Source organism: Gopherus evgoodei, chromosome 23 (assembly GCF_007399415.2).
Source record: "Gopherus evgoodei ecotype Sinaloan lineage chromosome 23, rGopEvg1_v1.p, whole genome shotgun sequence".
NCBI classification, from domain to species: domain Eukaryota; kingdom Metazoa; phylum Chordata; order Testudines; family Testudinidae; genus Gopherus; species Gopherus evgoodei.
In genome coordinates, this window is record NC_044344.1 from 9,641,503 (window position 1) to 9,656,953 (window position 15,451).

General features: G+C 39.7%; 1 protein-coding gene across 5 annotated transcripts in view; it reads left to right on the forward strand.

Annotated features, from left to right (window-relative positions):
- The window catches only part of MARCHF10 (membrane associated ring-CH-type finger 10), a 65,778-nt gene that overhangs the window by 11,798 nt on the left and 38,529 nt on the right, over positions 1-15,451 (forward strand). For 4 of the 5 annotated variants that reach the window (XR_003997594.1, XM_030541417.1, XM_030541418.1 and 1 more), the window contains 2 exons: positions 1,617-1,722; positions 5,698-5,853. Coding sequence is in view for 4 of the 5 variants with exons in the window: in XM_030541417.1 (XP_030397277.1) it covers positions 1,636-1,722; positions 5,698-5,853 (243 nt within the window). In the remaining variant the exon portion in view is untranslated. Of the gene's footprint in view, positions 1-1,616; positions 1,723-5,697; positions 5,854-15,451 lie in introns of those variants that run through there. The other variant, XM_030541421.1, reaches the window with a different exon arrangement.

A 15,451-nucleotide genomic window follows, 5' to 3' on the forward strand; every position in this document is an offset into this window, starting at 1 on the left:
AGTTTCATACTCATGGTATAATGATATGAAACCATAGGCACTAGAATTTTATAACAATTTCTGTATGTTTCTGGGAACCACAGGAAGGAGGGACAGAACAGGTATCAGGTACACATCCTCTCCCTTCTCAACCTTCCCAGAGGAGTCCAAGCATCTGGCTTTGCTCTGATTAGACTGGATCATCAAACCATTGTATTCATAGTGTAGTGTTGTTGCCCTACATGTTGTGATAAGCTTTGGCCCTGAATAATGGTTGCCATAAAATGCATGTTCACTACATGATGAGGGTGAAACAGGACCACACATTTTACAATTGATATAGCAATATGCTTTGAACAAACACTTTGTACTTTAAAAACACATTTTGGAAAAAACAAAATAAAAAACACACAGGCTATTTTAGGTATCCTGAAAGTCATAAGAAAAACTGGGAACTGTCCCAATGAAATTCAGACATATGGTCTCTGTAGGCAGTGAGAGTTTAGGGGAGGACTGGGTCTTAGGGACAGACCATCTCCAAGTGGCCTTCTGGATGGTGCAGCCTGCACTCCCCTGTATCTCGTCTGCTAGGGATAGCTAGGGCCATGGCATCACCTTACTATCTTCTTGTTCCTCCTATGTTTATAAACTGGTAAGGTTGCAACTGAGGCATCCAGAACCCAGGAAATATTGGCATTAAAGGTATATATTTCTCCCTCGCATTTTTGTACAATGCTGCCACTAAGCTCCTTTTTCTCAGGTGATAGATTAAGATATCTAATAAAAATTGCTGTATATTTTTCCTGTTTTCCATACAGCGGTAATCCAGTTATGTGCAGATGCGTTTCTGAAAGTTACAGAAAGTTACTACTATGGCAAATTTATTACAGTTTAATGTAATATGAGAACCATAAGTATGAGCAAAAATTCTATCAGGTTATATGCCAAACTGAGGCAGGATGAAAATTATGAAAAGTAAAGGAGTCTTTTCTAGCGACTCCTTAACTGTGCTTTTCAGCTTCAACTTTAATTCTCTCTCATATAGTCATACAGATCCATGCACCTTTGTATGCTCTGCTGCCTGAACGTACACTGGCAGGTGGAATAGTGGATTCAATACTGGGCCCAGTCCTACAAGGTGCTAATAACCTCCTGCATGGTGTTGAGCACATTGGCAGTTGCACATTGCAGAATCAGGCTCCAGTATTACAGTTCATTACAGATTTGAGAAATAATCTTTAGCCTCTAGTAACTGCACAGAAGACAACTAATTTAAGCTTTCTGTCCTTAATACGTCTTGGATTCATACAATTCTACATTAATAAATAATTTGCCTAGATCAGATTCCTTGTTGCTATCTATAATACTATTGCTGTACCAGATCACCGTGCAGCAAATTTGGGCTGATTTCATGTTGATGATCAGAACAAGTTCATTCATGGTGGTTGGGTACTCTGTAATTAGTAAAGAAAGGCTGTAAGAATGCCAGCGTGGCAGGGCTTTCTTTAAACAGGAACATCTCTTCTATCTACCGTTAGTAATTAACACATAGAGAAAAGGCAATTAGAACAGAGCAAAACTGAAGTAGTGAGATAAAAAAAATGATCTTTAAGAAGACATACTTGCTTTATGTGCAGGTTCTGCTTACCTACTATAATGTACGACTCCAGAGGAAGACAGAAGTTCATCAGCGATGCTCAGTATGTGAGGGAAATGCAACACAAGATGGATTCAGAGTATCAGGTATGCCCAGAAAGCAATAGACTTTGGTCAGCTATTTCATTATTTGTTGAAAGTTACTTTCACTTGGGTAGAACGTTAGCTGGTAATTAAACAGCTGATTGCTACTGTTTTAATATATATATTTCTAATTAGGGAACTTATATTTTATCTTATATCTAATATGAGTAGAAATCAGTAAGATTTCCTCAGTGAATGTTTTCAGGCCATTCAGACAAAGTCTCCTTATGCCAGTGGTCCCCAACCTTTTCGGCTGGAGGGCACCAGCCGAAGGACCACTGCGGCGGTGGAGCTCCTGCCGAAATGCTGCCGAATTTCAGCGGCATTTTGGCGGCGACGCCTCTCGATGATGCCGCTTGCTGTCGACAAGCGACGTCGTCAAGAGGCATCCCCGCCGAAATTTGGGAGTGACGCTTCTCGCTGATGTCACTTGTCGATGGCAAGTGGCGTCAGCGAGAGGTGTCGCCCCCGAAATTCGGGAGCGACGCCTCTCGATGACGTCACTTGTCGACAGCAAGTGGCGTCAGCGAGAGGTGTCGCTGCCGAAATTCGGGAGCAACGCCTCTCGATGACGTCACTTGTCGACAGCAAGTGGCGTCAGCGAGAGGCGTCCCTGCCATTCAGGAGTGATGCCTCTCGATGACATCACTTGTCGGCGACAAGCGTCGTCATCGAGAGGCGTCCCCATCAAAATGCCGCTGAAATTCGGCGGCATTTCGGCGGGTGCTCTCCTGGGGGCCAGGACGCAGGCACATTAAGATGCCCTCGTGGGCGCCATGGCACCTGCGGGCACCACATTGGGGACCACTGCCTTATACAGTTGGTTTTCCTGCACAAGAGTTTTCTCTGTACCTCTTGCCGTGCACTCCCTAACTTAGCAGGAATATTTCTGCTCCCTTGAGGCCCCTCTACCAGCCCAGAGAACCCTGAGCAGACACATTTCCTCCCACTTTCCTTCTCAACTGCCTTGGATGCTCTGTTGCACAGGTCTACCTACATTCCTGCGGAGAGGCTTTGTCTATCAGCAGTCTAACTCACCTGGCTAGAATGATGTAGGTTTCTCTCACTCAGCAAGAGTGAGAGATTTGCTCTTCTTCCTAATCAGCCCCCATCAATGCTGAGTTCAGCCATTTTCTACTCTCCCTTTCCAGGCTTGAGACATACTGCAGGTGTAGCAGGCTGAGGCTGATTGAGCTCATAGGCCCTTATTAACCTCTTCTGACTCAGTGCCTAACTTTAAACATGTGAGTAGTTGAAATCAATGGAATTACTCTATTCACATACTTAAAGTGAGGCATGTGTTTAAGTACCTTACTGATCCTCAATGTATTTAGCTGCATACCTTCCATTGATTTAAATGGAAGTTAGGCACCTGAATACCTTTGAAGATCTGAACCTTTGTGATGTATTGAGCACCTTCAATTCTCCCTATGTCAGTGGTAGACATGTGGTGCTCAGTATCTTGAAAGATGAGATTCATATTTTTCATTTCTCTATTAGGATGAATGTGAAGCAATACCAATGGGCTACATTTGAAAAATTTCCCTGGGGCAACCCCCTTTACATGAGAATATTATCACTGTTGCTGTAAATGTTGAGAAAGACGGTGCTGGCAGTTCTGCTGCTGTTGGTTTTATTTTCAGCGTTACTAGTACATTTTGTTGAGAATATTTTAAAGTGGCTTTTTATTATTGTAACCTCCATAGTTGAGGTTAATTTGAAATTTTCACATAAAGCAGTGATCTAGGTCCCATTCAGCAAAGTACTTAAGTATATGCTTAAAATTTTGCTGAATAGGATGGGCTTAAGTGCATGTTTAAAGTTAAGCTTAAGTACTTTGTTGCATAAGGATCTTAATTTTTTTCTTAAATATTAATGCAGTATATCCTCTCCCAACTTACTTTTTGAATACACAATGAATTTTCTGAGGATTTGCAAGTAAATCTGTTATTTAGTTTGAATATACATTATCCACGCTTCTTAATATTTTTCCCATCAGTTTGTTATAGAATGTAATTTATGACAAGTATCATGACATATAATTGATCATCAGTTACTTTCAATGGAGAATAAATTGTACAACCTGTATTTGCAGAATAAGTCACCTGTGTGGAAGCCAGCAGAAAAGGTGCTTAAAAATGGCTTCTCCTTTTTCAGCATATATGTTCCAATTGTATTGTCAAGTCATATCTGCATACACTAGCTACATTCTCAAGAAGGTGCACACTATAATATTTATGGATAAGATAGTGAACCCCTTATTCACAATGGTGGGTAGTTATACAAATAGTGCCATTGTATTAATTGGCAGTATTTGTATGCACAACTGCTCATCGATGAGAATAAGGAGGTCAGAATTTGTTTATATGAGAGTAATGTTAATTCTGTAGCAGAAAAGATTTTTCCCTTATAGGTTTTGAGAGTAAGCATTCCTTGAAGCCTCTGGGCCAAATTGTGCTGTGTAACACCTGTGTAAATTTGAAGTACCTCCATCGACTGCAGTTATGTAACTGAGAATTTGCCTTAAGTGCCATAGGATTAACTTTATAGATACATTCAAACAAAGACTCCATGGGAAAAATATTTAGTTACTATTCATAATTATTTATTTGTATTGTGGTCGCACATAAGAACCCCATTTATGGGCCAGGGCCTATTTGTGGTAAGCACTGTACAAATATATGACAAAAAGGCTATCCCTGTTCTAAAAGCATACAATCTAAGTTGAGCAATATTTTACCTGTGAGACTCTCAGTGGACTTCTAGTCCCATGGAACTTTTAGAATGTTTTTCCAGCGTGTGTACTCTATAACATGACATAACTGAATTAGAGTTGAAAATGACATAAGTAGGTTGGTATACAGTACACATCTCAAGTATCCTGAAGGTTAAAAACTTCTGCTCAAAACTAGTGGTTTTGTGAGCTACCACACTTCCAATAATGCTTGGCCTTGCCTTGGAGATGCAAAAGATATCGGTTCAGATCTTCTGGACTGGCTGAGTTGCACTTCAAATAAGCCTAGGAAGGTGGGAGCAACAGTTCCTTTAATGCACTCTGTGCTCCCTAATCCTGGTTTGATGAGATTCCTAGGTTGGCAGGCCCTGACCCCAGGCCACATTAGAACAGTCTCATAGGCCATTCTAAAGCAGGGGATCTACAAAGTTTAGTGGCACTGTGACTATATCATGTTTTTCTCAGCCATGATACCTACCCCAGGGGCTAGGAGGAAGGGGTTGTAGAAACCACTGTTCCAGGCCTACACCATTTGGGGATTCCAGCTTTTTAGTGGGAATCCTTGGGCAGCAGGATCCATTGCCTCTGTGGCCATTCCATACTAGCAGACCAGGGTAAAGTAGTAAAGTGTTTTGAGTTCAAAGGATTTGGCTGTCGGATCAGACTAATTGGTCTGACCCCTTTGCAAGCACACTGCAAAGCCCTCCTCTTTTGACACAAGCATTTCCACAGTAACTAGAAGGATGATGATTAAAAAAACCCAAACCTTTCATTTCCCCAAAGGAGCCCCTTTCACTAGTGAGGGGAGAGGAGCAGAAATCTCTATGAACTCCATTAAGTACCTCACCTTGCAAATTTAATTTACTTGGGAAATGCTTTGATTCTGTGGTGATGGGCTTCATAGAAAATCCTAAAATAGATGAGTGCATGTGTGGGGGGAACAGGACATAGGAACACATACACACAAAGAGTCTGATGAGCTGCTGCACAGTTTATTAGTTGTTTACATTTACCAGGATTATTGAAGCACCAGGTCAGGCAATTACTCCAATCAGTGTTAGGCTTAGACATTCAATAGGTTAATTCTTTCATCCTATGATGTATTTTGTGACAGGTGTGAATACAGAACAATTGGAGATGAGATTGTCTTGACAAGGTGGACTGTAGCTAGAATTAAGACTCAAGTTATTCAGAAGGAAAAATCTCTCTCTTATTCCAGACAAAGAATGTGTTTTGTTCCTTAGGCTTGCCTGAGAAGACAGGAGCAGAATAGAGAACAGATTGAGAAGAAACGAGAGCAACATGCCAGGCAAGAACAGAGACAGAAAACCCTATCTTCCATCTATGCTACACGCAGCTATGAAAGACCATGGATATCAGGCATACCAGTTACCAGACAGGTACTTAAACTATAGGTCACACAGGGTTTGATAATTTAAAAGATAAAATCAAGTGGAACAGAATATTGTTACAGGGTGATAGTCTCCTGCTGCTGCATAAAATTCCAGGGAGAAAGGGAAGCAGTTAATAGGAAATGATTGGTGAGGAACAGTCAAAATATTTACTTTTACATTTAGCCTGTGAGTGTTGCATTCCAGTGACTTTATTTTTTTCTGTCAAATTATGGACGTACATGTAATCATTTTTTAAGAGGGATGCTGGGCAAGGTAAGTAACATTTACTCACTGTTCCATAACTACATTTTTTTTTAAATGTGATAGTGAATTTCATGGCAGTATTCAGGAGATTTTCAGTAAACTAAACGTTACATTCTTCCATCAGATCCATGTCTGTGGAATCTTTCCATACTTCAAACAGTGAGCCAAATCCTTGATCCTGATAAAGCAGCAGCTTTGTGTAAATACAGCAGCACAAAGGAGCTTTAAAGTATTGCCTTAGTACAGGATATCTCCAGCATTCACAGTGGCCCCTTAGAGCAGCCCTGAGGCTGCTTGATCCCACCAAGCTCAGGGAATTGAGGAGAGCAACTGTGGTATAAAGCCACCATTTAGGGGCCTGCAGTGTGCACTGTTCACCCCAACCCAAGGAGCAAGACCGCTGTTTCTGTTATCTCTGCAGTACAGGCTTGGAATTAACTGATCACCAGAGGGGGGATGGCTTTGATCTGGCTTGAGCATGTTGTTTCTAGCATGACCCACCTAAAATCTAAAATCCTAATATTTGTTTAAATTGTGCCATTTGGGTGAAAAAAGTATGACAGTCTATAACTGGAATAACAGTATACTGTGGCCTCCTCTAATGTGGAACCAGTGTCTCAGCAGATGGATGGTTACCAGGGACAGGTACTCTTACTAGGGAAAGAACAAATACTTTATGTGGATTCATTTTTTTCACAAATAAATTAACATTTTAAGTACTGGACTATACAGACCTGTTAGACAACATATATACATTTTGACTTGTGTATCAACTGTTTGTCTTGTACACAAATATATTCAGTAATTGCCATGGTGACTGTGAAGCTGAGGGATGCCCAACTCCCAGGCAGGTGAAGAGGAGCCGCTGAAGGGCCAGGGAGCTGCAGATAGATGCCTTGCCAGGGATGGCGTATGGATTTGTTAGTTCAAAAACTTAAAAAAATATATATACTATTAACCTTTCAAAATATATCGACATGGAACAGAGATTAAAAAACATTAGGTACATAGGAACTGATGAACTGGATCTGACCCATGGGCCATCTAGTTTAGTATCTGTTTCAGAGTGGTTAATCCTAGCTGCTTTGGAGGAAGTGGCAAAAAAACTATGCAGTAGCAAATATGGGATATGTGCTCCCAGAAAAGTTTCCTCCAGCTCTGAAACACGATGGTTTATATCCCTACCAAAATTATTGTTTTGGTTTATTTTAACATTTACTGTTATGTGACATAAAAAAACCCAGCTGTACTATACGATTGTATTATAAACACTGTACAACTGGATACAGGATTTGGCAAAGCACAACATAGCTTTTTCAAAGTTTATTGGATGTAGAGCTCCTGCTAACAGTTCCCCAGACTTTACTGTCTCTCAGACTATAAGTTTCTAAGATGGGATAAGTAAATTTGTCATGTGAACACAAGGTCCCTTTCACGCACAATCATCATCATGGGTTCCCCCCAAGATCATGGGGCGAGTATATGTCTCCAGGTTATGTCCTGCTTGAACCTTACCTGCCTGTGCTTACTGGTGGTAGTGGCCCTGCAGAGCTCAATTAATCTCTTCAAGACCCAGCAGGGCTCTCTTTGCAGCCTCCATGACATAATGGTGATAGAGCCAGGGCAATAGTGCCTGAACAGGGAAGTTTTCAAAAGCATTACACCAAACTTTGGAACCCTGAACATAGCTTTATTTGACTGTACGTCAAAGAGAAAAACCCAAAGTTTTTCACCAAACTGAGAGATCCAGTGCCTTTCCTTCCATTTTATTCCTGGCAGAGACAAATTAAAAGGTCACAACAGAATTGGCCACAGTGATAATAGTTGCTTCTAACTGTGATGATGCTGTGGTTTTTGAACTTAAACCAAATGCAGATACCACCTGTGGTGGTGCTGTCTCAAGTCAGAGACTTCTTCTAATATGAGGCAAGTAGTCCTCCCAAACTCCAACTTGCTATGTCTAGCAGCCTGGAAGTTGGAATTGATCTCCCTGAGATACTCACAAAAAAAAGTCAATGAAATGCTCCTGTCTCCCAGGAAGAAGTCAACAAACTCAGCGCATAGAAAATATGGGCAAAAATCATATATTGGTGTTATAAATAACATACATGAGCTCAATCAGCAAAAATGAACTCCAGGTTGAAGTTTCTGCAGTTCAGTTTGCCTATGGGTGGTAGATCAAACACCCATAAAAGTGACAAGAAGGTGTGAGTAACAGTAGGGGAAAATTAGTATTGGGGAAATTAGGTTTAGGTTTTGTAATGGCCCAACCACTCCCATTCTTTATTCAGGCCTAATTTGATGGTTTACAGTTTGCAAATTAATTCCAGTTCTGCAGTTTCATGTTGGAGTCTGTTTTTGAAGTTTTTTGTTGAAGAATTGCTACTTTTAGGTCTGTTGTTGAGTGACCAGGGATACTGAAGTGTTCTCCTAGTGATTTTTGAATGTTATGATTCTTGATGTCAGATTTGTGTCTTTCTTTTTGCGTAGAGACTGTCCAGTTTGGCCAATGTACATGGTAGAAGGGCATTGCTGGCACATGGCATATATCACATTGGTAGATGTGCAGGTGAACGAGCCCCTGATAGTGTGGCTAATGTGGTTAGATCCTATGATGGCGTTCCTTGAATAGACACGTGGATAGAGTTGGCACTGGGGTTTGTTGTAGGGTTTGGTTCCTGGGTTGGTGATTTTTTTGTGTAGTTGCTGGTGAGTAGTTGCTTCAGGTTGTGGGGCTGTCTATAAGCAAGGACTAGCTTGTCCCCCAAGCTCTGTGAGAGTAAGGGATCGTCCTTCAGGATAGGTTGTAGATCCTTGATGATGCACTGGAGAGGTTTTAGTTGGGGGCTGTAGGTGACAGCTAGTGGCGTTCTGTTACTTTCTTTGTTCCTTTTCTTTCTTCCCTTGGTATCCTGCTGTTAATTGAATTGTCTGGTTAGACTGTCCTCACACTTGGTAAGGCAACTCACATCTTTTCATGTATTTATACCTGCTCCTGTATTTTCCACTCCATGCATCTGGTGAAGTGGGTTCTAGCCCATGAAAGCTCATGCTCAAATAAATGTGTTAGTCTCTAAGTTGCCACAAGGACTCCTCATTGTTTTTGCTGATACAGACTAACACGGCTACCGCTCTGAAACCTGTCACATTCTATTGAGTGAGCTTAATGATCATGAAAGTGAGGGAACCAGACTTAGTATGGGCTAACTCTATGCAGGCTTCCCTGCACTGCTCAATCCAAGTACTACATTACCATTTGTTGAGCAGGGACTGCCAGCCTAGTCACATTTCACAGTGGTTTTATGATCTGAATAAATGGAAACTGGGCATAGACTCTCAAACTCATTTTCACTTACAATTTAAGGGAGAGTTAGAACTGGTATGGAGTGAATCTCACAAGGTTCATTTCAGATAAGCCATAAGACCTTTGTATTTTTATTTAGACCAGAATCTTTTGAGGCAACAAAAGATTGGCTGATGCAGATTTCAGTTATTATACTGGATATTTCCATTACATTGATGCAGCTGTTCATTGTGTAAATATCTGAAATCAAAGTTTACACTACAGGTTTTTTTTTTAATTTTTGGGATGTTGAACAGTTTGCTAATTATTCAGTAGCTTTCATTATTTAATACACAGTTCCATGAGAAAAATTCATATGTATTTAATAAGTTTTTCTCTAGTACTTAAGTAATTCACTAGCATGCAAATGAACAAAGCTGTCTACTGATTTATCTTCTCTACAGTATATGTAGTTTTTTAAACTTCTTACATACAGTATTTGTCAATGCAATTATTATGCGGCTTTGAAAATGAAAAAAGCCTGTTTTATACTTTGGTTTTATCCAAACTTTATAATAATATCCATCTCCTGCGAGCTGAATCAAAGTTAATACATTTGTATTTCAGACCCCAGTGCAGACTATGCTCATGCTCTTGTCCGTATGTTTGCCTCCTTTTCTGTCTCCTATATGTAATGATTGTTTCCATGAAGTCATATATTTCATATTTCTATCTTTATAATCTACATATCTGATGAAACAGTGGGAAGGCAATAGGGATTTTTCCTTATTCAGGAGAATAATTGGCTAATTTGTATTGGAATATAAGAATCAACTGAGATTTAGGGTTTTATTTACTAACAGCAGCTTCCTTTATATTTGGTTTTATTTGCAGCTGAAATTTTAAAACCTTCACCTAAACAGAGCACTAAAACTAAAATAAATCTCTTCAGGAGACAGATTGTTTTTTGGTGTCCTAGTATTAGACTTTTGAAAATTGTGTTTATGCTTTTCATTCCAGATTGAAAGCCCAGCGGAGTTAAAATCGTGAAACTAAGTATGTTAAAATAGACAATGAGATTAGAAGAATTTACACACTTTATGGTCTCAGTTTGTATAAACATACAAAAACATCAAAGTAAAAGAAAGGAAATTACAAAGTTTGTGAGAAAATAATCAAAGTCACTTCGAAGCTGAATATTGTGGCTTTTTTAATGTTGTAATCTATGCATGCAAAACAATTATTTGTATTCATTAGCTGAAGTTTACAGATTGAGCTAGTTACTGAGCATAAATATTTTTTAAACTGCATAAAAGCTAACTTTTATTCCACTTCTTCCTCTCTGTAATGTTCCAAACGTGCACCTTGTGCTAAAATAGTGTGGACTGAACTTCTGTGACCAGAATGTAATGCTCGTTACATTGTAACAGCACTTCTAAACATACATGGCCTCCCACATAAACATATTTATCAGTAGGCAGTACTTAACAGTGAGATTTTCCTAGGATGCCTAAATCTAAAAGCGATGGGGCAGACTGAGAACTTAGTTTCAGAGTGGTAGCCATGTTAGTGTGTATAAGCAAAAACAATGAGGAGTCCTTGTGGCACCTTATAGACTAACAAATTTATTTGGGCATAAGCTTTCGTGAGCTAGAACCCACTTCATCAGATGCATGGAATGGAAAATACAGGAGCGGAAAACACAGGAGCAGGTATAAATGCATGAAAGGATGGGACTTGCCTTATCAAGAATGAGGTCAGTCTAATGAGAATTCAATTAACATCACCATCAATTAAGAAGATAAAGGCACAAAAATATCCAGTGGCAGGAAGTAGAAACTAAAACAATTCAAATGTGAAATAAGGTGCAAATGTTTAATGGTGAGGGTAATTAACCATTGGAGCAGGTTGCTAACAATATGGTAAATGCTCCATCACTCTAAGTCTATAAATCCAGGTTGGAAGTCTTTCTAAAAGATACACTGTCATTTACCAGGCTCAATGCAGGAATCACTGTGTGAACATCTGTGGCCCTGGCGAAGGGCAGGCCTCCCCAGTAGCACCTTCTGCTGAGTTAGTACAGAGCTGCACATACTCCCTGTCTCAGTTTCCCTTCTCAGGAAGCCAGTAATTCCACTTCAGGCATTCTTGACATTTGATTCAATAGCACCTTTCTTAGGACTTGTTTATTACAAAACTTCTTTCAAAAGGGGCCATAACAAAAAGTCACAAATAAACAATGTACTTTTGGGTTCCTCTGAAACCTGCCTTCTATGTTCTGTTCCCCTCTCAGTCTTTAAGTCTCTCTTAAAAGAGAGGCACTCCAGCTTTCCTCCTGGAGCTGGGTTGCAATTTATCTCTGGCAGCTGGCCCCACTTAGGCCTCACATTCATAGGACTGGCAGCCTTCTGCTGGGGTCTGGTCCCTGCTAACTCAGAACCCTGCAGGCATCTTCTTACTCCTTTCAGTGTCTGCAGACATCTACCCTGTGATGAAGGAGGAGCAGCATTTATGGTGGTCCTCTTCTCTCAACTCATCCGCAATTGGTTGGGAGATAGGGGAGTTTTGCCCCACCTCTCTGTAAGTCTCCTGGCCCCAGGCCCTTAAAGAAACAGTAGCAGTGTTTCCTCCCAAACTCTGCTTGCTCCCAGCATCTCCCAGATTATATCTGTAATTGGAACTTGCAACTCTTTCGAATTAATGCTGGGTGGACTGAGCAGTAGACATTACTGCCCTTAAGGGGCAGACTACCCAGGCAGTGGTCTACATTATACATAGGCTTGTCAGGATTTGATTTAAGGTGACAGATGTCAGTAAATGTTGATTTCAGCTGACACTGAAATTGACAAAAGAAAAAAAGAAAAAGAGCATTGATGTGCAGCCACCCTTGTGCCTGCAGGGATTGAGGGTCACTAGCTCTATATCAATGCAGGGAGCCCTCTACAGCCTCACTGTTTCAGACCCACTCTCACGACAGTGGCTGAGGGCGTCCTACAGATTTAGGCCTAACTAAGGGTAAAACATTGCCATTTGAAAACAGCTCTTCATTATTTCAAGGATGGCTTCCAAGGGCTAGATTTGTAAAAGCAGCAAAGAATCCTGTGGCACCTTATAGACTAACAGACGTTTTGGAGCATGAGCTTTCGTGGGTGAATACCCACTTCCTCAGATGCATGTAAGGGCTAGATTTGTAACTCTCCAGAAGTATATCACATTTTCTTTTACTAACGTGAGAAAAGTCATTTGTATGGACAATGTGCAGAGATGGTCATACCAGCACATGTAACCATTCACACTCACTTATCAATGGCAACTAATTTTAAAAAACCCTTTAATAAAGTAAAATTATAAAATTCAGATCAGACTCTCTAAAAATAAAGAAAATAGGGGTTGAACATAGCGGTCCAGTGGACTCAGAGTCAAGAGACAGAATAAAATCCTGGTCTCGTTGAAGTCAATGGCAAAACTCCCATTGACTTCAGTGGGGCTAGGGTTTCATCCCAGGGTTCTATTCCTAGCTCTGCCACTGGTCTGCTGGGTCACTTTGGGCAAGTCACTTCAACTCTCTGGTTTATCCTACTTAGTATAATTTGGAACCACAGCACATAAGTTAATAACACTACTACTAATTTGTTATAAAGCACGTTTCATCCATAGAGCTCAAAGCATTCCACTATCTCCCAACAAATGAATCAGTAGATTGAATGTAAACATCTCTTCTTTAAATCTGATTTTTGAGAGGATGAAGTGGAAAATACAAATAATGATGGACATTAAAATCTTTAATAATAAAACTGGCCTGATCCGATAAACAGAAGAGAGATACCAAGATGAAAATTTTGTGGAATCAGAAAACATGTAGTAGTTTCTCCAAGAATCACAAATCTTTGGTCCCAACTTCATAATAAAACTATCTTACTATTTTTTTTATTGAAGTAATATCTTAATCAAGTGAAGTTTTCAAGATGTTATATCAGAAATTCTTACCTGAATACCAAAAACCGTTCACTGATTTGGATGACAAAATATGTTCTGCTTCCTATAATACTTACAAACAGTGCTGCATCTTGAATGTGTAGCTGTGATACAATTTAATGAAATAATCTTCATTAAAATATACAGTGTACCGCAGAAAACTGAAAGAATTATAATCAGGGTGGAGTGTGCTTGCCAGAAGCAGTATGGAGAGAAACCTTAGGAAAAAAATGTACTTCAGGAAGAATTAACAATAAAACTAATGAATATCTAGTGGTCTGTGAATATCTAATATTTATCACTCTTGACTCTACCACATTACTTCCTGAGCTGTTTCTCTATAATGATTAACAAGAACTTCTACTAATAATCTGCTCTTTTATTTAGAAAATTAGGTGTTTTTGCCCCTGCATGGAAAAGTGGAGTCTTTTTTTTTACATCTCTCTTTCTTGTTAGCATTTATTTAGGAGGTTCAAATAGATTTCTGTAATGACTCTTTCTGTACAATCATTTGATAGAGAGATGATGTAAATGCATAATTTTCTGGCGTACAGTCCTTCCAGTGTACATACTTCTCTGCATGTATAAATGAAGGCCCAAATTCTCCACACCCCATCCAAGTCACTGTGCTTCACATCTCTGAAAAGGGATGGGAGAAGAACTCTCCCCACCCTTTCAGTGTCTGGAGTGACGATGCAGTTGCTTATGATTACCATTAGGTTATCAGCTACACATCAAGAATATTATATTTAAACACTACCAAACAAACAAAAAAACAAAAAAACCAAAAAAACCTTGCTGTTTAGTTCCATTGCTATCATGTAACCAGTAATTCAAAGCTACCTAACATTTTTACTTGATACCAGAGCAAGTGGGAATCAAATAGGGACTGCCATCAGCAAGAGCTAGGAACAGGATTAATAGAAACCTGCAGAGCATATTTTTCAAGAGGTTTGAGCAAGCTTTCCCCTCAGTGTGAGGAATTGTTGGGACACAATGCTAATGGGGAAAGCCCCGTGTTCCAGTTTGGGCACTTAATATTTGGGTACTCAGATGAGAATTTAGGAGCACAGAACACCTATTTTTATACTTAATCTCTCCTAAGCAATTTACATAGAAATCTAGATGATCTACATTAATACCCTAGTATTAATAGTAAATGGATGTGTGTTGCACTGGAAAATTATGACACCATAGCCACCAAAGATCATGCCTCTCTTGTAGGGCATAATTGTCTTGTGGAGTAGGAACATACAGTGTTTTGGAGTTGAATAGCAGCAGTTTACCTTGGGTGATTGCATTGTGATCTCCTTTATGGTGTTAACATGTAAATGATCATAGGTTTAAACGAGACCTGACAGTTAACCGCTCTAGTAAAATTAATAGGAGACATTCACTCACACATCTGTTAGGATCATTGTCTTGCTTTCTGATTATAGATTTAGGGCCAAATTCTGCTCTCAGTTCTATTGCTGTAACTCCATTGACTTCAATTGAGTTACTGCAGAATTATATGGGTGTAAACAAAAGCAGAATTTGATTTTTAATGTCTGAAGATACTGATTTGCACAGTGAAGGTTCCAGCCCATTTGAGAGTTCTCATTTTAATCCAAGCATAGATATTGAATTCTCTAGAAATACCTATTTTGATATATACAGGCGAGTCTCATCTTACGCTGGAGTTCCGTTCCACTGTCAGTGCGTAAAGCGAAAATCGCGTATAGTCAAAATTACATTGCGTGTAATGGCAGGCAGAATCGCCCGCACTACAGGTACAGTATTTAAGTTGATATTTTTCTTTTTTTTTTTTTGCCAACTGCGCAAACCTGAATTTGCGCATGTTAAATGTGCATAAGATGAGACATGCCTGTACTTTATATTGCTCTTAGACTTCTGTTCTCCCAGCTTTCTGGAGCTGTGAATATAAATAAATAAGGGAAGAATCTTCCTAAAAATGGATAGTGTATTCCTTTTGTTCCTGCCTGGTACTAGAAATTTTGCTGGTATATTGCTTATCTTTGAGCACAAAACTTCTCACCCAGAGAGTAGAAGTTAGTTGTTCAGTCACTGATCTTCTTTTTG